Source organism: Netta rufina (genome assembly GCF_964035555.1).
Source record: "Netta rufina genome assembly, chromosome: 21".
In the NCBI taxonomy this organism is placed as follows: domain Eukaryota; kingdom Metazoa; phylum Chordata; class Aves; order Anseriformes; family Anatidae; genus Netta; species Netta rufina.
In genome coordinates, this window is record NC_140145.1 from 11,756,406 (window position 1) to 11,778,134 (window position 21,729).

The 21,729-nt window shown below is 58.1% G+C and overlaps 1 protein-coding gene across 1 annotated transcript in view; it reads left to right on the forward strand.

The window, feature by feature from the left end:
* RAP1GAP2 (RAP1 GTPase activating protein 2) overlaps positions 1-21,729 on the forward strand; it is a gene marked incomplete at its 5' end in the record, with an annotated part of 72,578 nt that overhangs the window by 11,486 nt on the left and 39,363 nt on the right. Inside the window, one exon of the mRNA XM_084299445.1 lies at positions 5,893-5,928. Coding sequence (XP_084155571.1) covers positions 5,893-5,928 — 36 coding nt within the window. The remainder of the gene's footprint in view (positions 1-5,892; positions 5,929-21,729) is intronic.

Genomic DNA, 21,729 nt, shown 5'->3' on the forward strand with positions numbered 1-21,729 from the left:
TGGGGTGACTCTGAGCTCTGCTTGGCCCAAATGCCCATTTCCGTGTATCTGCCGGAGTTGATTTAACTGCTGAATGTAGAGGTCTCTAAGCTAATATTCAAAAAAAATGATGTGTCTGCTGCGGGCCCCCCCGGCTGCCCGGTGCTCGCTGCGCCGCTTCCCTGCAGCCCTCGCTGTTTACGCGATGCCTCCTACGGCTCTGAGCCAGCGAGTTCACACGGGGACTGAAGTGGCAGGACGAGATGCAGTAATTGGTGCTTACAGCACTGCAAGAGCCTGCTTTTAAATGAAGAGCCGCCTGCTTTCCCTTGCTTTCCAAGCTGTTTCTGGTGTGATGTGACTATAGGTTGATGCTTCCTATCACTGCTGTCGCTACCTGCCGCTGCACCGGTATTTGCAGGGTGTGCTGGAGCTGCTGCAGATGTGTTGTGATGCACTGCAGAGCTCAGCCATGCGGGGAAGCTCCCTGCTGCTATATTCAGGCGTGGAAATTGTGAGCAGCTCGGGAGAGCTGGGCAGAAATCCACTGGTGTATGTGTAAGAGACGTGACCTAGGGGAAGCTAAAGAGAACAGCTAACGTTGTGCTGCTGCTGTTGCAAAGCTTTAACGTGGAGTATGAGGTTGGAAGCAAATGTGCTCCCCACAAATGTGTTCTCCAAATGCTTCATGGTACCTAAATTGCAGCATTCAAGCAAGCAGCATATTTTGGATTTTTTTTTTTTTTTTTGTAAACGTCCTTAAGAACTCTAAAATGCGAAGGATTTCCATCATATTTCATCCCTTTCAGGAGAGATTGCTGTGGGCTGGAAAGTGGGAGTTGGGATGGCTGGATTTCAATCCTAGCTTTTTCCCTGGATGTTCTTTCTCTCTCCAGCCCCCTAGTTCCCCCTCCTTTCACACATCAGACAGAATCCAAATGCCTCTCGATGTAATGCTGTCAGGTGCTCGGAGGAGAGCCTTACTGCCAGCAGCCCCTGCTGCCCAGCCGCCCCAGGCCGAGGGGATGCTCCCTGTGAGCACTGGGATCGTGCTGCCTCACTGCAGTGCAGGATTGGTGCTCACATCCATGAGCCTTAGTGCTGAGGATGGGGAGCAGGCTGAAAGGGGCTCGCTGCGGGGGCTGTGGGTGCCCAGGGGCTGTGGCACAGCCATCCGTCTCGCCTCCAGCACGGGCTGTGCTACTCCCGCTGTGCCTGAGTGCTGTCGCAGGACAGCCGCTTGTTTTCTTGTGACTTTGTAATTTATGGAAGCTCCGACCCAGCTAGAGGTCAGCATTTGCATTTAAATGGCTTTTCCAAAGCCTGGTTGTACAAAGACTCTGTTTTTTTGGTAGTGGTCAGGCTGCAGATGCACGCTGCGGTTGTACTGGAGCTGGTGAGCAGCCCAAGGAGAGAAAACCCCGGTGGCAGCTTCCTGGTGGCCAGGTGGAGCGGGCTGGGACAGCCCCCATGGGTGGTGCTGCCACAGGGCAGGAGCCCCTGGCTGGGCGGTGGGAGCTGGGGCAGAATCTGCTGGGGAGCAATATTCCACTAGAGGAGAGGCAGTGGGGTTTTTGGTTCCTCAGATTCAGTGCTTTGGGTGGGATTTCCCATGAGCTGCAAGGGTGGTTCAGGATCCCCCGGTGAGACGACCCTGCAGCTCCAGGGGCAGCAGGTGTGAAGGCTGCCTGTGGTCGGGAGGTGTTGGCTGGTACCTGTGAGCAGGACGCCCTGCACCGGGCCCGCCGCGTGATGCTGAGCGGCTCTCGTTAGGAGAAATACGATATTTGCAGCGTAAGGTTGTGAAAAGCCTGAGGCCAAAAACAAAAAAAAAAAAAAAAAAGGAAATGACTTTTTCTGGTGTGTGTGTGCATGCGCCTCTGCGAGGCGGCTGACCTGGAGGCATCGGGGTCCCCCGCCCCGGCGCAGCAGGCGCTGCCAGGAAGCGCCGCGGTGGCCGTGCTGTGCGGGCGTGCTGCCGGCCCTGCTGCGTGCCCCTGCCCGCGGCACCCGGCAGTGCCGAGCAGCCACCATGTTCCACAGAAAGCGCAGCGTCTCCTTCGGCGGCTATGGCTGGTGGGTGGCTTTCGCTTCAGCACCCTGCTCGCTCGCGGCTTTTCTTCCCTCTTTGGCTTCTCCGGGGCCATTCGGGTGAGGAAGCACCGCGGGGCCCTGCCGGCACAGCACCATCGCTGGGCAGGACGCGCTTCTCCTGGTGCCCTCAGGGAGCCCAGCGCGGCACCAAGGGGAGGGTGCTGTGGTGCCCGGGAAAGCACCCATGGGGCTCGTGGTGGGTGAGCACTAGTGGGCACGGCACCCGCAAGGGCACCCCGGGGCTCTCCCCTCTCCTCCTGCCCTGCTGCTGCCTGCCCTGTCCTGCCCAGGCAGCGGTGCCTGCAGCCACCTCCGGCACCTTTGCAGCCCATGGAGCGCTCCCACCTGACGTACGGGAGGTGCCGGGGCCGTCGGTGCCTCCCTGGGTCATCCCTGCACCTTCTGTCCTTGCACAGAGCACTGCGGTGGCCACTTGCACCCTGAGCTCAGCCGGGCTGTTTGGTTTTTGTGTCTCTTTTTCTCAGAGATGTATTGATCTATAGGGAAAGATTTTAAGAAAAGGGCACTGTTCTTCCTCTGCCCTTGCTTCACTTTTCCTAAAATATTTTATGCCTGTTCCAAGTTTGTGCCGCGTGGTTAGGAACTGAAGGATGCACCGACACCGTGGGGGTTGTTTAGCCGTTGGCGGTCGGGCAGGAGGACGTTCTCCCTCGCCGTGCCCGGGGGCTCTGCAGGCTGCGTTTGGTGGCTGCCCGCTGCCGCTGGCTCCGGGGCTGGGCAGCCTGATAGGCACCGGCGGTTTTGGGAGGAGCGCTGGGGCCGGTGGCTTTTGAGCTGAGCTGCCTGAAACGTTCTGGGGGAAATGCTGAGTAACTGAGATGGGGGACGGCAGCAAGATCGTCAAGTGTCGGCAAAGTCTTCTGGCAATGTGTGCGCCTTAAGTCGAGCATTTTGCTGGATTTTTTCTTTGATATAAAGATTGGAAGAAAGCGCTCCAATTAACTTGCTTGTAAATCAGTTTTGTGAAACCTGGGCTCGTTTTGTGGTGCAAAGAAACGGCAGCTGCTGGGATGCCTGGCCCATCGCCACCGCCTTTTGGAGTGCTGGCTCTGGAGCCCTGACCACGCTGGGCTCATCCCTCGAGCTGCCGTTTGCTGACCACTTCCTCAGCTGTGATCAAGTGGCACAAGTGCAGACTGAAGCCCTTAGCTTCACCTTTGCAGGGTGTTTGGAGTAATCCAGGCTTCGCTTATTTGTTCTCCTTCTCTGCTTTGGCAGTTGCAGGGAAGAGATAACAGCTAACCAGAGTAACACAGGAAAAGTGTCATCTGCTGGCTGTTACGCGGCGCTGCTGCCGTTGGAGGATGGAGTGCTGGCTGGTGGGGGAAGCAGGGTGCTGACTTAAAATATATCAGGATCGGGTTCTGCAAAGCCCTATTCCCCATGTGCTGCTGGGAAGGTCCCAGGTGAGGTGGGCAAACAAATTCCCAGGGGTCCCCTCGGGAAGATGCCCCTCGCAGTTGTGTTCCCTGCAGAGTGCCTGTGCCGTGCCTGGAGCTGGCCAGCTCGGAGCGCGTGCCGTGCCGCTGCCTGCAGCCATGGCAGGGGGCTGCTGTGTGCCTGGGGCAGCCTCTCCTTGCAGCATCCCCCAGCTCCGCACCATCCCGCAGCCGCTCTGCAGGCCTACTGGCGAGGCAGCAGCCTGCCACAGCCGTGTACCTGCACCTCTTCATCTTCTCACAGTCATTTCGGGTTTGTGGCCGACACGCCCTTCCTGTGGAAACCTGGTGAATAAGCACGAGAGGTGGCCGGGCACACCCAGGCACCTCTTTCTATGGGCTGTAGTTGCTATTTCCAGCCCCGAGCTGCGTGTGAGTTGTTGTTATTTTTCTCTCTGCCGGCTGCATCCGTTCCCACGGGGCCTCGGGAGCGGCGTGCCCGTCCCGGGGTGGCCGGGGCTGAGCGCGGTGCGGAGGTGGCGCTGGGCATCCAGGGGCGCGGTGCCGCGGTCGGTGTCGCCCCACCAGGTGCCAAGCCGCTGGTTGGGGCTGCTGCCGGGGAGTGCAGAGCCTCGGGGGGGCTGCTGCCGGGCTCTGCGCCCCACTGCTGCACGGCCTCAGCCCCTCTGTGGGAAGGCCCAGCCGCGTCAGCGGCTCCATCCTCCTGAGCTCTGCTCCTGGGTCCCGGGGGGGCAGAGGCGCCCCAAGCCCTGTGCTGTGGGGAGGAGAGCCGGGGGTGTGAGCTGTTTCACATCGCCCCACCTCGGGAGGGGAGCGCTGCGAAGGGCCTGACCACGCTGCTCGCTCAGTTTAGTCATCTCGCAACTGCGGTTTCCCCAGCTGAGGGTTTTCTTTGTTGTATTTTTATTTCTTCTTCTTTTTTTTTTTTTTTTTTTTCTTCTCCTCTCTCCATGAGGCAAAATAACAGCAACTGATTTTTCTCCTCATGCTTCCTTCCTGACGGAACCCAAACCGCTGGGCACAGCCCCGCTCCCCCATCCCCCAGCTCGCTGGCCCCGTTACAGAGCTCAGCAGCAGATACCTCACAGCAGCGTGCTCAGTGCTCAACCCCACCTAATGTTCAACGAGGTCTGTAGGCAGGCTGGTTAAATATTAAGCACTAGTAGCAGCCGACCTGGGTCTGTGTGTACGAGCGGCAGTGTGCCAGGTCTCTGGAAGCTGTGAGCACGGGCAGATGTCGGTGGGGGGCCTGCAAGGATGGCAGGGGCGACAGCTTCAGTGTGTGCTGCGGGCGGGGAGCCTCCTGCTGATCCGTGTGCCTCCGGGCTCACCCGGTGCTCCTCAGCCACAGGGGAGCCCCCACAGGTTTGGGGCTCTGCCCCTGCAGCGGAATGAGCAGGGCAGGGGCCAGGAGGTGCGGGGAGCACGGTGGCTGTGCCCACGGGCAGCGGGGACGTGCCAGGCGGGACCCCCGGTGCCGGCACAGCCCAGCCTGCGGCAGGGTGCAGGGGACCTGGCCCCACTGTGCCACCTGCCCAGCCCGGGAGCAGGGGGAGGTAGGGCTGCTGGTGGAGAGGAAAACGCATTTCTGCGGCCTCGCAGCATTTTCTGTGATCACAAGGCAGAAACCAGTAGTGTTCTGTTGGGTTGGTTCGGTTGGGTTTGTGTTTTCTTGGTGCACCATGTAGCAGACAACACAGAATTCGCAATTACTGCCAAAAGACAGAATTTTGCATTTTGAGACATTACTATGATTTGCATTAATTAATATTAATATGATTTGTAACCATAATAATTCTGTGGAGACAGGCGCTTATTACCAGTGCTAAATACAGAGGCGATGCGGCTCGGGATCCAGCCAGGGCTGCCCTGTGCTGCTCCAGCTCCAGGCTCGGGGCAGCTGCGGGCGCTTGCAGCCAGTGCGGGCACCTGGGCACGAGGTGCGGGGCCGGGGCAGCGCTGCGGGGCCGGGGCCGGACCTGTGCTCGTGCAGCGGGGCAGCCCAGCCAGCTCTAAAGGCCGTGTGCCTTGCTGCACCTGGAGTCCTCACCCCAGGGACCGTGCTGCTTGTGAGGCTGCAGGGCTGAGCTGCGGGGTCTGGGGCAATGTTTGGGTGCACCTGTGTTGTCTCAGGTCTGTCTTCATTAAATCCATGCTTTCTGGGAGGCTGTGGGGAGAGCTTGGATGTGGGTAAATGAATTTGGGAGTGCGATGGGAGAGCCAGACCTTGAGTAGAGCTAAGGGGGAAGTACAGGAACAAGCTGGCTGGGGAGACAAGGGGATGGGCTTTGTTCCTTGGGTCCTGAGGTGAACGTGGACACCTGGGGACGGGTCCCAAGGCCGGACAGCCCGTGTCTCTGTGCCATCACAGTAACACGCTGCTCTGCTCTCTCCCCAGGATCGACAAGACAATGCTCGCCAGCCTGAAGATGAAGTGAGTACCACGCTTTTCTCTTATCAAGCCACTCTCGTGTGGAGTGCATGGTGGCCAGCGATGGCTTGGAGCAGAGGGAGGATGCTCTGCCCTTAAAAACCAAGCAGCCAGCCAAACCTACCCCCGTACACGGGGCAGGCTCGGGGTGGCTGTGCCGCAGGGGGGGCTCAGGGTGCCAGCACCATGCTGTGCCTGTGCCTGACCCCACGGCACCGGCCCAGGCAGAGCGGAGCCGTGTGGGGCAAAGGGCAGTGTCTGTGCCCTCCATCTGCCTGCTCGTGGAGCTGCTGCTGTGCACGTCACACAGCCCCTGCTCCGTTAGTGTAAGGTGATGCACGCAGCGAGCAGTTCTGGTGAACAGGATGATGTGAGTGCTGTATTTTTAGCGGGTTTAAGGCACGCGTGGTGGAATTCACAGGGCGTTGGGCTTGGAGGGATGGGAATGGGAGCTGGCAGGGCAGGCTGCTGGCTGTGTCGTCAGCAAGGTCTGGGTTTGGTCTGGTTGGGATTTGGATCTCGCAGTCTGGGGAGGGGGCAGCTCCTGGTGGGACATAGGGTGTGCGGCGCCCCTCACCCTGCTGACCCCGTGGGCTGCTGGGGGAGTGCCGGCTGTCGCTGCAGGGGGCTGCTGCCCGTCCCCTCGGCTGCTGTGAGGGCAGCGGGCAGCGTGGCTGCGAAAGCTGTGCTTGTTCCAGAAAATGAGCTTGAAGACAGAATGTGTTCGGAGTGCAGGGTCTGAGCCAGCTCCACCCAGACAGCCCCTGAGCACCCCAGTGACTTGATGCTTTGCCGGGGAATCGTCTTCTATCAGTGCAGCTGTGGCTTTCCTGGAGGTTTCAGCACTAAAGGAAACGCCCTCCTCCTGCGGCACCAGGGATGCCTCTCACGCCGGGCCCTGCCTGTGCTGTGCCCCCCTCCTGCTTCCCGAGCCAGGGATTTTCCATTGCAAGCACTCCTGTGGCTCCCAGCGCTGTTAACGCTACTGTGTGCTAATACAGAAATATTCTGGCCAGGCCTCCCTCGAGTTCAAGGTAATACGTGTGGGTAACTGCTCATGCAGTTTCCCTTTATAATCATTACTTGTGCAAATTATTCATTAATGGAAAAGTATACAGAAAGCCTTCGGGGACCTGCTGCTTGAATAAGCCTGTAACATGCCCTTTGTAAATAGCACAACAGAAATGCTGTTACTAAGCTCATTGCTCAGGTTTCCACTGAACTAATGAGAAGTTTAAATCGACGTTTACAGCTTTCAGGAGTGTGGGGGGGGGCATCTTGGTGAGTTTTCTTTTTCCCATGGTGCTGGGAAGGATTTAGCTGTGCCACGCACACCGCTGCCCTGATTTATTTATTAATTTATGTATTTTTCAGGGCCTGTGCAGCAGTTCTGCTGCAGAAATATGTTTGAACTTCTTTGCCAAACGTGTGGGGCAAACGCTGCCTGCTCAGACTGTGGTGCCAGCGCCCATGGTGTGCACCGCAGCTCCTGCCTGCACCGGGTGCTGGGGTCCATCCCTGGGAGAGGTGGCGAGGTGTGGGGTGCTGGGGGGCACCCAGGCTCTTGGGGGCTGCAGGGCTGGGGCTGTGCTGGGAGCTGTGCCTGAGCAGCTCGCAGTGAGCTCCCCGCTGGCACTGCTCCTGCCTGAGGACAGCAGGTATCTGGGACAGCTGCTGATGTTGATTTTTTTCCCTACATAATGCGTTTTTGGCGATAGCAAAAGATCTTTGCTGCTGAAGTGTGTCACCTGCCCCCAAATGCGGATATGACATAACGCAGGGCTGTGCAGGCTCGAGCACTTGCTTTGTTTTCCACGCTCGGCAATGCGACATCTGCCCGGTGTCCCCTCTCCCGGTGCCTCCAGTTATGGCCGGGGCCACATCAGCTCCTGCTGTCGGCTGGGAGAGGACCTGGGAGCTGTGCTTCTCCCCCAGGGGTGTGGGGAGATGAATTTTCCATGGGGGAATTGATTTTTGCATGTCTGCAAAGCCTCTCGGAGCACGAGAGAGGAATGAAAACACTTACTTCAAAGGCAGGGCCGAGAGATGATTTTAAACGCTCATGAAATGCTGCTGGAGCCTGGCTGCGGCCCCTGGGGAGCGGGGGGTGCCTGTGGCTGCACGGGGAGCCACAGCCCGGCCCGGCCCGGCCTCCTGCTGCAAGGCTGAGTTTGCAGCCAGGAGCCGTGCCCTGGGCTGCTGTGTTTTCCCTTCTGGTCCCGGTGCTGTCACATGCAGAAAACCAGTGCCCCCTCCAAGCGCTGAGCCTTCCCGTGGAGCAGGAGCTCCTTTCCCCAGGTCTGGTCCCTGTCGCCAGCCCCAGCCGCGTTTGCTCAGCTGAGCGTCCCCTGGAGCTGTTCCATCCCCGGCACTTGCAGCTGCTGCTTTCCACAGCCTCTTAGTGCTTCTGCTTTGTGGACAGATTGCATCATTAAATGTTTCTGTAATTGGGGCCCAGCCAGAGCCACATTAGATATTTGTAAAAACCCTTAAAATAAATAATAAAAAAAGTAGTTTTGGTTTTCTAACGCCCTCTTTTTATTACTGCAGCCTTCTGGCTAGGATACCAGGCGTGGGCAATTTTCTCTGCTCTATAACTTGTTAACAAAAAGACAAGCTGCTTCCTACAAGCCAAGGAGCACTTCAAGAAGCCTCGTGCGTGCTGCAAACATCAATATTGACTTGTGGAAGGCTGGCGGAGGTGGAACAGCGAGTGGCTGCTGGTTGTGGTCCAGAGCCTTTGGCTGCAGAGGGCACCCTGGTGCAGCGGGGCGCTGCGGGGTCCCCACCATGGTCCCGTCACTGCCAGCTCCTGGGCAGCCTTCCTGGGGCAGCGAGACCCCGTGGGGAGCACCAGGGCGGCTGCGTGTCCCTGCGTCCCCGCGGCGCCGGTGCCTGGTGAAACCGAGCGGGGCTGTGGGGCTGCTGCTGCGTGTGGCGTCTGCTGGTCGTGATAATGAACTCACACACACAGGTGGCACCGCGGCTTCAAAGCAGTTCTTCCCTCTATCTTGCTCCTTTTTATTTTTTTTTAATTTGGTTTTCATTAGTTCCTATGGCAACCATGAATATGTCTGAGGGACTTGAAACTGGAGAGCATGAGTAGACATTGCAGAGGGGGAGCATCGGAGGAGGAGAGACTGATAGCCCTGGCATCTTGGCCAGGGATTCGGTTGTCCTAATTCTGGTGAAGGAAGTGCTGGGACGTACCTGCAGGTACAACTGGCGAGCAAACGCGCTGCAGAAGACTGAGCATCCCTGTGCAGCGGGGGGCTCTGAGCTGCCGCCTTCACTGCTCGGCCTCCGCAATGCCCAGGAAGCTGTGGTGAGTGCGGGACTCGCTGTGCCCCGTGCCCTGCTGGCTGTGCCCTCCTGGCCGGCAGCTCAGCTCGCGCCGTGCCCCCGCCTCGTGCCGCAGCCCCGCTGCAAAGTGAACCTGGCAGCGGGGCCCTGGCTCTGCAGAGGCTGCTCGGCGTGATGGGGAAGGGCAGCGCGGGGTTTGTGGCTGTGTGGTGAGCCGGGGGCTGCTCTGCAGGGAGCTCCGATGCTCAGATTCCCACCGTGCATGGCCAGGGGCTGCTCTCGGGAAGCCTGCGAAGTCTGTGCGGGAGGGGGGCGGCCCTGGCAGCAGGCAGGAGCGAGCTGTGGGGGTGTCGGGGTGCAGGTTGGGGTGCCTGTCCGTGGGGAGCGTGGGGAGGGCTGCGCTGCTGGGAGCCTGAGATGGGGCCTGGGGCTGCCAACAGCGGCACCAGCACCAAGGGGCTGCGAAATTGAGACTGGGAGCAGGATTTGACATGTGCAGGCGTGGGATGCTGGCACAGGCCAATTCCACCACACTCCTTTTTCTGTGTGTTTTTTTTTTTTTTCCTTTACTCTTTAACTACTCCATGTAAATCTCAAAAGGGGCACTGAGCCCAGAAGAAGCCCTCCCTGTCTCGGCTCACTGTTTCTTCTTGTGCTACCTGCGGTACCTGCAGAGGGCAGGCAGCAGCTCCCGGACCTGTGGTGCCATCGCTGCCCCTCGGGGTATGGCCGCCAGCAGAGCTTGTAGGACACGCTCAGGCTCCGTGGCACAGGTCGTGCTTCCCAGGAAGGGGAAAGCAGAGCCAGACTGCAGATAAATCCACTTCTGAAGCCTGAATGTAACCCCAGGCAAAAAAGTAATCATATCAAAGGAACTTTGCATATCCAGAAGCAGCCCTGGGCCAGATGAGCTTACTCAGCTGATTTGCACTCTCACTCGAGGTGCAGGTTCAATGCAGGGTTCCCAGGGGCCAGGCAGGGTCCTGTGGATGCCTCCCAGCCCCAGGGTCCTGAGCTCCTTGTCTGGTGCTCCCCTGGGGCCGGCACAGGGTGGGGATCTGCGGTGGGACAAGGATGAGCATCAGCTCTTCCCAAGGCTGCAGCAACGAGCTGCTCAGGGGCTGTCCTTCACTCAGAGACCCTTCGTCTGCTGGTTCCTGCTCAGCCCTCTGGGTTCTGATTGGTTTCTCTTTGGTATCATCAGTAGGATGTAAAGAGAAACCAGCAAGTATTTTAAAAAATCTATAAAATAAGCTACACCTTCAGGCAAAGAATCACTTCTTGCTTTATCCTTATAAAGCAAAAATCACGATGCAATCATGTCTGTGTGGAACAGAGGAGCCTTATACACCAACCACTGCAAGTTAGCACGTGCACAGCTAAAATTCATGTGAAAGAGCATGTGATGCTTGTCTGGTAATGGGAATGGTGGCAGAACGTGAAGGTGCAAAGAGATGAGATTGCCCTGACCTTCGTAAAATGAGCTGTGTCCAAGCTTGAGGCTCTTTAATATTTGATGGGCCAGAGCTGTGTTAATGGGGAGATGTGGCAATGATTTAGTTTCTTGGCAGGAGCTGCACTGATGATTGCAATAATCTTGTAGGTATGTGCTTAGGTCCTGTGAGGACAAGGTCTGGAGAGCAGGTTGTGTCCAAGTAAATTCCTCTGATTTTACTGCCGCCTTTAAGATGGGTAATTGCATGCAAATGGATGCTTTACAATTATACCCTGGCTGTAGTAGTAGTACACGCGTTCCAGCTGGGCCTCAGCTCCGCTGCAAAAAACCACTACCAGCAGTGCCTGGAAAGCAGCCGTCTCCAGCAGACAGAGGCAGGCTTTGTTTTTCATTTGGTTTTGCAACTGCTGATCTTCCGGGCTGCAGAATCTGCCGAGTGAAGCTTCCAGAGGTGGTCCCCTCACCAGCCTGCCTGCTAGGGAGATTATTAAAGCTGTGGTGCGGAAATGAAAGAGAAAAGTCGATCACGTGGGGCCGGTGTGCAATTGCGTGCGCAAAGAGTTTCTGCAGCTCCCGGGGTGAGCGCTTGTGCAAGGCGCTGGACGAGCTCCGTGCTGCTCCTCTGGGCTCTGCCTGAGGTCCCACGTCTTTGCAGGCCGGGGCCGTGTCCAGGCTGGGGGCAGCCGGGGGGCTCTGGGACTGACAGCGCCTCGGGACTTGCAGCAGACTTTAAGGGGTGCCGGTGATTTCTGGTCTGCATCTCGCTGCTCGTTCCCGTCCCCGCACGTTGCTGTCCCTGCTCACAGGACCGAGGTCTCTCCCTGGCCGTGCAGAGCCAGCCACCGGGCTCCTGGCAGGAGGTGACGGCCCCGCCGGGTGTCCCCATGGGGACCCTGCCCCGAGCCGGGCACGCAGCTGGGGCCAGCAGCAGCCACCAGGGCTGGCGAGGAGCCACACGAGGGCTTGGCTTTGCCGCCCTGCTCTCCTCTGCAACTTGCCAGTTGTCCTTTTACATCTTCTTCTCTGCCTCAGGGTACAGGGGGACGCGTCCCAGACTCGCCGTGTCCGTGCAGCACCCGCCGGGGCTCGCGGCACGCTGCGGGACGGCCGCCTCGGCCCCTCCGGCGGGGGGGGAGCAGCTGCGGTGCCCCGCTCACGGCCGTGCTGCCCGGGGGGTGCCTTTGCTGCGGCTCCTGGATCCGCTGCTGCCTTCCAGGAGCAGAGGGGCCGCGCTGGGAGCAGCACGGGGGGGGGCGGCCGTGCATGGTGGGGCGGCTGCAGGTGGGTTTGACCGTTTTATCCGTGTCCTCCGCAGCGCTGGGATTTCCCCCTCCATCCCACGGGGCTCGCCCCGGCCTCGCCCCCCCCCCCGCGGCCGGGCCCGTCCCAAGGCGCCGCCCGCAGCGGCCGCCAGGGGGCGCCGGGCCCCGCCGCGCCGGGCAGGGCCGGGCCGGGGGGGGGCCGCGGGGCCGGGGAGCGGCACCCGGCGGGGGGGGGCAGGGGGTGGGCGAGGGTCGGAGCGGCCCCGCGCCGCTGCCGGGGGCTCTTTGTCGGTTCCGTGGATTATTGGCGTGCGAGCGGCTCCTGGTCGCAGCACCTCTCCGTGCCGTCCTTCTCGGCACCGGGCTCCAACCTTGCTCTGGCTTTTGGGAAAGCCGTCCTGGAAGCGTGACCCGTCTGCGGCAGGCAGCAGTCCTCTGTGTTTTCCCTCGCAGTTGTTCGGGTGGGTTCTTGCAGCGTTTCATGTGCTCTCATACGGCAGTGAGGGGTGAGGAAGCAGATTTCACTCCGAAATGGAGCAATCCCTTAAAAATGTCAGGGTAAATCCTGTGGGGATGCAGCATCGCTGCTTCCCATTGCTGCTGCTGAGCCCGAGGCACTCGGCGGAGGGGCCGCATCCTGCCCTCGGGGTTGGGCGAGACACCTGCCTGTCCCCTCGCCCACCCTTGGGCTGTGGCTGCGTGGGGTCGGGGCAGAGCCAGCCCCTGCCTGCAGTCCCCGTCCCGGGGTCAGAGCCCTTGGGTGCTGCTGTCCTCCACTGCGAGCAGGTCTGGCCCCTGCGGGGCTCACAGCGACCGACAAGTGAGATCCGGGACCCTCGGGGACGGGGTCTGGCCGCTGGGAGCCAAGTGTTCAGGACTGTGGCATCTGAATGAATCTTTTTCTAACGAGGATTGTGGAAAAAGTACGGAGCTGTTTTCCGAGGTGGATGCTTTCTGCTTTCCCTGTTTCCCTCCTGCACGTTTCCTCAGGACTCGGCACATGAAGTGCTAGCAGAGTCCAGCCCCAGCCCATAGCTGTCTGGGGGGGAGCTGGTGCAACACGCTCCGAGCATCCTGGCTGTCACTGCCTGATTTAACACTTCCCTGGAGAAGCTGCTCTGCCTTGGCTCCTGGGAGGCTGCGTTAGGGTCAGGGTCCTTCGCTGAATCAGAATGATTTCCAAAAACCACCAAAACTTAGAAGAGAAAAAAAAAAAAAAGCTCCACTCTGAACAGGTTTGGGCTTGTATCCAAACCCAGGCAATATGATTCAGTCCTCTTATTCTGGGAGGAGATAGGCATGTGTGAAAGCGCTTGCATGTCCTTCTTTACTTGCCCAGTGCGTGGTGCACGCAGAGCCAGATGCAGCGGTTGCTGCGGTGCTGGCCGAGCCCAGCTTCAGGAGCCGGCCCGTGAGGCTTGGCCAGGCCGTGGCTCTTTGCCCGTGCCCGGTGCCTCCTCTTGTGCGTGGTCAGCTGCAGACACATGAACATTTGGCTTTTCTCTGCTGTTTATTCTGACTGTGAGTGGATAAAAGCAAAGCGAGCTCGGGCAGTGGGTGGTGCTGCTGCTCGGCCACCCGGGGCCCTCCTCACGCAGGGGATCTCTGCCCATCGGGAGCCGGCAGCTGCGCATCGCTGTCCTGGCTGCCCTGGGTTGTTAGCAGAGGGCGGCTGGGTTTCAGCTCCTTGGCCTCCAGGAGATGAGAAGCCAGGTGGGGGCTTTGCTCCGGCTCCTGCTGGGGGTCCTGCTCGTCCTGGCCAGTGCTGCCTGTGTGCTGCCAGGCTGTATCTGCGTGCGCACAGCCCTGCCTCTGAGGGTGAGGAGTGCTCGTGTGGCACCGGGAAGCGAAGATGGGAGTTGGAAATCTAGAGGGAGGAATGCAGAAAGCAGTGAAAATGGGGTGAAAGTAGGACAGAGCGTCTGGTGGCTCGAATGAATCATCAGTCAACTCTCACTTCTGCTGCTTTATTTGCTTTTCATGCAAAGAAATTAGTGTCGGCTGCATTTTCCTTGCCAGTTTGGGTGCCCTGAGCTGTGGAAAGGGAAAGGGCAGCACCATGCCTGGGTGGGTGCGGGTCCCGTACTGTGTGGGCCGTTGTTGGAAATGGCCCGTCCCCGCCGCCCGCCGCTTCTCTGAAATCTGGGCTTTGCCCTCGCGGCAGCGCTGGCTGCGGGGCTGAGATAGGGACGGCCCCGTCCCACGGCAGGGTGCTGCAGCTCCCTGCGGCCGTGCTGGGGCCGTGCTGGGTGCTGCTGCCGAGCCCACGCCACGCACAGCACAGGGTGGCGTGGTGAGGAGGTGCCCTAGGTAGGCTGCGCTGAGTCCGAGCACCAGCAGTGCTTGGGATTGCTCAGGCTGTCCTTAGCCTGAAATAGATTTGGATTGTGTGTGTGTTTGTTTCTTTGCTATCTCTCTTTTGTGCCTACAGATAAGGCAGAGCTGGGCCTGTGCTGGAGCAGGCGGTGTCTGCCCTCACCTCTGGCTCTGGGGCAGGCAGGGGCAGCTCAGTGTGGCAGCCCCACGTACCCCCGGCCGGAGCCCAGCACACGGTGCCGCGGAGCACGGGGAGGGTGTAGGCACGTTGTCTGACACCGTGTTTGAGAGCAGATCCACTGTCAAAAATCACATCAATTTTCTAAAGGGGAAAAAACAACCCGGGAGATGGGAGCCTTAATGATATCCTATTTTCTTTATGGACAGAAATGACTCCTAATGGGCACAAGAGCTGCCTTTTTGCTGAGGGACCATGTAATTTAAGAAAAGTCAATTTAAGATGGGTCTGAGGTGTGTTGGTGAGGCACAGCTTGGCGGAGGTCGATGCTCCCCTTGTCCTCCTCGCCCCTGCGGTGAGGACGGGGCAAAGCTGCGGGAGCTGCCCCTGGGCTGGGGGCACCAACTCCATGTGCAAGAGCAACGTGTGTGCAGGCGGGGAGCTGCCCCTTGGCCCCAGGGCCGCTGCTGCTGCTTGGCAGCCGGAGCGGTGCCCACCTGTGGCAGCCAGAGACCAGCAGTGCTGTGGGACCAGCGCACGTGGGTGCAGCCGAGCCACCGGGGCTCACCCCAGGGCCATCCCGGGGAAGGCAGCAGTGGGGCATGAGCCAGCTGGGCCGGGCCGGGCCCAGAGCTGGCAGCGGATTTACCAAATCCAGCCGGCCCCAGTGCCGCTCCCTATCTGTGGAGCGCACGCGGCTCCGCGCGCCCCTTCGGGGAAGGGCGGTTATCGCTGCCGGCCTCCCCCGGAGACACCCAGCCCTGCGCCCGCGAGGCAATCCTCCGAGCACGTTTCAGAGCGTGCTCGGGACCACAGAGCCTTTCCCAGGAAGAGAGAGGTGCTGTCAGCTGTACGGACTGGGGGGTTTTCAGCCGTTCAATCTGGTAAGCAGAATTAGTATAAAACGTTAGGGGCAGGTCTGCTGTGGGGAAACCAGCGCGGCTCCACTGATGCTCCTGAGACTTGGCTTGGTGTTTGGTTAGATGCTTTCCTGTCGGTGGCTCGCCATAGATATTTGGGTTTATTTTGGGGTTTATTAATGCAAAAACCCAAGCTATAACGCGGAGGCAGTCAGCTGGGATTCTGCGACCTGAACGCTGCTTGCAGGAGACGTTGGACGTGGCGCAGCGGCGTGCTCTGCTGCTGCGTGCTGCCGAGTCCCATATGTTAAAATGTTGTTGTTGCTATCAAAACAACCTTCACATATTTAAAGCTAGATTATCCACAATTACATCTGCCCAGAGGACTTAGCAACCCCACGTGGGTCTATTTTTAGCTCTGCTTCAGAAGTAATAAACCATGCTGGTTTATGTATCTCCTTCCTCCTGCTATATTTATAACTTGTCAAAATAGGAGCTGTTTGCAGACAATCAAAAGGATTGAAAGAGTATCAGCCTTTTGAAAGCAAATATTGTTGTAACGGGGGGAGGGATGTTTAATGGCTGGAGCGATAAAGGCACCATCTGGCTACGGATGTGTGCTCCCAGGCGTCCTGGTTTGCACAAGGACAGGGTGTTCTGCAGGAGCTCAGCATCCCGCCCAGCACGCTGCGCCCACGGCTGCTTCCTCACACCACCACCGGTGTCCCCACGGCCGTGTCCCCCCAGCTGTGCCCCCACTCCTGCTTGGCTGCTGGGGTGGGTGCACTTCGGGGAGCCTGGTGCCCCCCTGTGCCCAGCATCCCGAGCAGGTTTAGGGCAGCACCGGGTGTGGGAATGCAGCTGTGGTTTATTCCTGATGATTATTTTGTTAATTGCTGCACGGCTCCCGCTGGTTGCGGCTTTTCCCTCTGCTGAGTGGGATCCCAGCCTCAGGCAGCCCACGGGGCCTGGCCCTGTGGCCACCACACCGAGAAATGTCCCTCTCCATCTCCGGAGCTTTATTTCCTGCGGGGCTCATAATGTGCGGAGTTACCCTCAGTTAGCAAACAGGCAACAGCCAGCTGAGCCCATATGATATTTGAGATCCTCACATCTTTAAAGCCTGTTGTAAAAGGCTGGGGCATCTCAGGCTCCTACCTAGAAGAGATGTAGAGGCTTGGCAGGTACTTGAATAGGTTAGGGTTGTATTATGAACCCTCTGTGAAGACTCAAAGGTCACTCCTTTCAAACACAGTCCTCTCTTATTCCTCTCAAATGTTACTGGTGTCACACACCAAGGACTACGACAGCTCCTGCCTCATAGAAGCAATTTGGTGTTAATTCTCTCCAATTTGGAAAGCTGAGCTCGATGTTCTTTTCACTGAGATGACGTGGGTTGTACTTCGTGGTGATGTGCTAATAATGACCAGCAGCCTCAGCCTGACTGGGAGCTCGGGAGCAGGAAGGGTGTCCGTCAGACCTTCAGCAGCGCTCCACGACGTGAGTGTGGCTGTACCGGCTGAAAGGTTCGCTGCTCACCTGCGTGTTAAGCAAGAGGACAGGGAGGTTTGCTGCCAGGCAAGAGAAATGGGGTGCGGTGATAACAAGTCCAGGATCAAACCAGGGGTCTGTGTCCATTTTCCTCTCCCTGGCAGTGCTCGGGCTGGGAAATGGTGTACCCAGGTCGTGCTCCATCCTTTGGGAAAGGGCAGCTCCTGCCACGTATGGCTGTGCCCAGGGCTGCCCCCAGTGCTCCAGGCATGCCTCCTCCAGGCCTCTTGTTCCCGTTTGATGAGGTCGAGCAGTGTGAGAGCATTTAACGAGGAAAATGGTAGTTTTCTAGCTACTACCTACATCATATTCTCTCTCTCTATTTTTTTTTTTTGATGCAGAGCAAGATGCAAGGAAAAAGCCGTAGAGCAACAGAAACCAGTTTCTGAACATGATTGACTCGAGTGCACTCCCTGTTGTGGGGATGTGTCATCGAGATAATACCCGTGTTTTAACTCCACAAATTATGTCTTTTCACCTGCTCACATCAAACAAAGTGTCAGATGGAGATAGTAACTGAGTTACTGGGATCCTTGGGGTGCAGAGGAGTGGGGAGCGCTGCTGGGGCTGGCTGCGCTCCCCGGGTGCAATCCCCCCAGCACCAAGCACCCACACGTCTCCCAGGGGCCCCCGTGGGCTGCGGGATGGGACTGCAAAATGACTGCAGGGTGGGAGTGTGTCCTGCGCAGGGGGCTAGGGCTGACGCGAGGGCTGGGGGTGCTGGTGGCTCTGGAAGCATTGGGCACGCGACTGGTGTTTGTTTGCTGTGCATCCTGAATCTGGCTTTATTAATGATGTTAATGATAAACGATGGCATTTAGTTCACTGATTTGCTAGTGAAATTCAAAGGAACTGCTCATACTGTAAAGACTTATTTCCTCTGCTAATCTGATCTAATTTAATTTGATGCTGAAATCTTGAAACTTGTTTATTCAGAAAGCTTTCATTCATAGCAAAAAATACCCCAAATTATCAAGAATACGATTTCCATGTAATTGCGCTGCTCTTGTGGGGATGACTACGCTGTGCTGCGTTTCCCCGGGCCCAGGCAGCACGCTCACACGGGGACTGCAGCGAGCAGGGGCTGGCGTGGCCCCGGGGCCTCGGCTCCAGCCCGCGCTGTGCACCTGGTCCTTCTCCTCTCTGCTGCCGATCCTCTCCTCTGCCTGGCCCTCGGCAATTTGCTTCATCACCCTATGCTGCCGTTTCCCTGTCCACCGAGTGGCTCTGATTTATGACGTGCTGGTTGGCACTGCAACATGCCGAGGAGTCAGCGCCAGCACTCGGCTCTGCTCGCAGAGGCTGGAAGGTGGCTGGAGGTCCTGGGATGGTTGGTGGGAAGGTGCCTTCTGAAAGCTTCTTAGCAAAGCCGTGTCTTTCTGAAGGCTGCTGAAGAGGGAACGGTTACAAAAATAGTGTCACGAGAACCTGCAGATATATAGAAACATAGAGGTATCTGCAGATATATAGATAGCAAGTTATCTACAGATCTTCTCACATAAAAGCGGACGCCGCTGTCAGCCCTTGGACTCTGAGGGATGGTTTTGTCCTGAAGGCAGGCCGGAGAAATGAATGCTCCCATCCAGCCCGGAGGTGTTCGGATCTGAAGAGTGTCGCTGCAGCAGCTATGGATGGAGAGTTCTGCCCTCATTCACTTGGCCCTGCTCAGTCTGCAAGGCTGTCTTTGCAAGTCATGATTGCAGTTTGGGTGATCTTCCTGGACCAGTCATGCCACAGGTCACTGAGGCTCCTGGGGCAGAGACAACAGCTGCGTGTGACTAATGAGTCCCCTGAAAGGCAAAACGTGTGCCTGGGGTGACACTCCGTTCTGGGCAGGATTAATTGCATGTGCCGTGGCTGCTCAGGGGCTGGCAACCATCGCCCTTCTCACTCGGCTTTTGCTTCTCGGGTGCCTCCCTGGCCCCGCTGGCAGCTGAGGCTGGCCGCTGCGTCCGAGCGGGGTGATCAGAGCACGGCACCAAGTGAGGTGCGTTTGCCCGTGGCCTGGGACGTGTCCTGGCGGTGTGGTGCCAGCGGGTGGCACAGAAGGAGGTGGCACGTCGTGGCTGGCACTGGAGCAGCGGGCGCAGAACCGACCTCAGTGCTTGGGCAAACCGAGTCGACCTCCTGCTGGCTCTAGTATGGGTTGTGTTACGTGGGCACAGATAGCCACACACTGTGAAATCCACTTCCCGTCCTTTGTGCTCAAAGTTTATTCCAAGGTGATAAGACAAATTCATTTTTTATCACTGTGCTAACACAGATATATCTTAGTTTGTATTCTGCATGCCTTTGCGATACACAGTTACCCTACAGGGCTCATAGGATCACCCCTGTGGAAAGGCATCCAGCTGGGTTTCGTAACTGCTGAGCCTGCTTCCAGCCTGCCCGGCGCTGGCAGTCGGACCCCATCCTGGCATACAGGCCCATGTTCCAGCAGTTCTGATTATCTCAGTTTGAGTGCTCCAGCAGATGACAGCCCATTTCAGGTGCATTTTAAAGTCAGATTAATAGCGCAGTGTAGCAGCAGTGGCACGGTGCTGCTAATCTTCTGCGCACTGCAGCGATTATCCGCTTCCTCGTGATGCGCCGAGGGCTGAACAGGCGCGAGCAGGGGTGGGGCAGGGCAGAGGTGCTGCTGACACCGTTGTCAGCTGCCGCTCCTCTGTGCCTGCTCTGGCCACGTGGAAATGGCTACATGATTTGCTGGGATCTGTTTGCAAGCAGCAGAAAACAGCTAATTGCCTTGAGTAACGCACCAGCGAGTGACTTGCCCGGCTCTCTGTGTGGAGCAGAAACAAAGACAAAGCTGCACTTCCAGGAGGGCTGAACGTCTGGGTTCCCACAAAGGACCAATTTGCACCCCTGTGGTTAATCAAGTGCCATTTCCTGTCTTGCTGAAGCTTAAATTGCTTCTTGACTCTCCTCCACAGGGCACAAAGGGGCTGTGTGTGAGTTTGGGTGTCTGCCAGCATGGGAACACCCCGTGCCCAGCCGGGAGCAGCACCCACCTTCATGGTACTCAGCTCACCTCCGCGGTGCTCTGCCCACCTCCACGGGCCGGCTGCTGCACGGCTGTGGGACAGGCAGGCACTGCCGAGGCCTGGCCGGTCTGTGCAGGGGGTCAGGACAGGGAAATGCAGGTGTTGCAGTCCTCTGGGGCTGGCCATTGTTATGGCTCCTCATTATTATTATCACTAATTTATTATTATTATTATTACTGTTGTTGTAGTTGTATTTATTTAACTGATGCCTGATCTGAGGAGTTAGGAAGGTGCTTTCAGTGCTGCCAACCATTCATCTCACCTGTTTGCCCTGCAAATACAGAGTGGTCTCATGAGATGCACTGAAAGAAGTACACCACATCCAGAGAAACTGTGGCTTGCGTGAAAAGGTGTGTGGGCAAAGCGCTGCCAGCTCTGGGTCCTTCTAATCCCCACTTTGGTTTTAGGTCTTTTGCGATCTCTTTTCCTGCTGAGGTCTCTTCTCTCCAAGCCTCTGCAACCACCGAACAGGTGCCTGTGTGCACCAGCGTCGCTATCTGCCCATCTCGCCTCCTGTCTGCTTCCTAGCACTTATGCACAGCTTATCTGAAGTTGTGTTGATCTTCAAACACCGCCGCTGCTCTCACGCGGTCCTGTTCTATTTTTAATGGGTACCGATATCTGACCGGGCTGTGGCTTCCCTGCGAGATGAGAGGTCGTTCGTTTGTAATGAATTTTTGTTCTTTCATTGCAGCTTTGATTGCTTTCCCTGTTTATTTCCTGGGAAGGCTGATAATTGCGCTGGGGAGATGAAACACCATGGGTGCCGCTCAGCTGAAGTCAGGCAAAAGGTCAACGCGTGTGCGTGTAGCGGGGGGGTGCTGGGCTGCCCGCTGCAGCCGGGCGGATGCGTTTGGTTACCCCGTCACTCTGGTGTCCTGGTGCAGGAGCTGTGGAACTGGGGGGCCGGCTGGCATCTCGGCCCCTCGGGCTGAGGCTGCTGCCGGTGCCACGGGCTGTCCCCTGCTCTGAGCTGGGCAAATGCTCGCTTGCACTGCACGTGCTGAAATGCCGAGGCCGCCTTGTCTTCACTGGCTGCCTGGGCTGCCTTTCACCGGCAGGCAGTGGAGGGCACGGAGGCTGCGGTCCCCCCCTCACAGCTTTGTTTGCTTGCTTTTAACCAGGTGACCTTGCGTCAAGAAAACAACTGAGTTGTGTTTTCTGCTTTTATTGAATCTGTCCATTCGGAGAGGGCTCTCAGCTGGGCACAGCAGCCCCCCCTTGGAGCCAAGGAGCTGTGCAGACTTGGCAGCGTTTTGATGCTCCTGGTGCATGCCGACCCGTTGGGTGTGTGGTGGTGCAGGCGTCGCCCCGAGCCGCCCGCAGCTCCAGGGCTCAGCGCTGGCTCGCAGGTGGCGGTGCCTCGATCTCTGGTGCAGGCTGCTGCGAGTGCCCCGTGCCCAGGACCCCCGGGGGGCTGGGTGGGTGCTGGTCACACCCACGTGCAGGCTGCACCATGGCCTTGGGCTCCGTCAGCTGGCACGTGCCAAAGGGGAGCCCCTTGCCTTCACCAGGGCCGCGTCTCACCTGTGCCTGCTCCGGGGGCTGGGGCAGATCTTTTCTTTGGTGCTGGGAAATCGTGGTAAGAGCCGCGCAGTGCCCCGTGCAATGCTGTCCGGCTGCCCCAGTCCTGTGGGCTGCTTCGCAGATGCTGGGGCTGTGCTTTTACAGCCCCGGGATCTATGTGAGACGCTCCAGCCAGCCTAAGACTGCAGCAGCAAAAGTCTTGATCTTCGATGACCTTGATCCTCGTGTAACAATGCGTGTCTGGTTTTTGAAGAGGGTATTGAGCGTCAGAATGGCAGGGACTGTACCCAGAACAAAAACAGGTTGG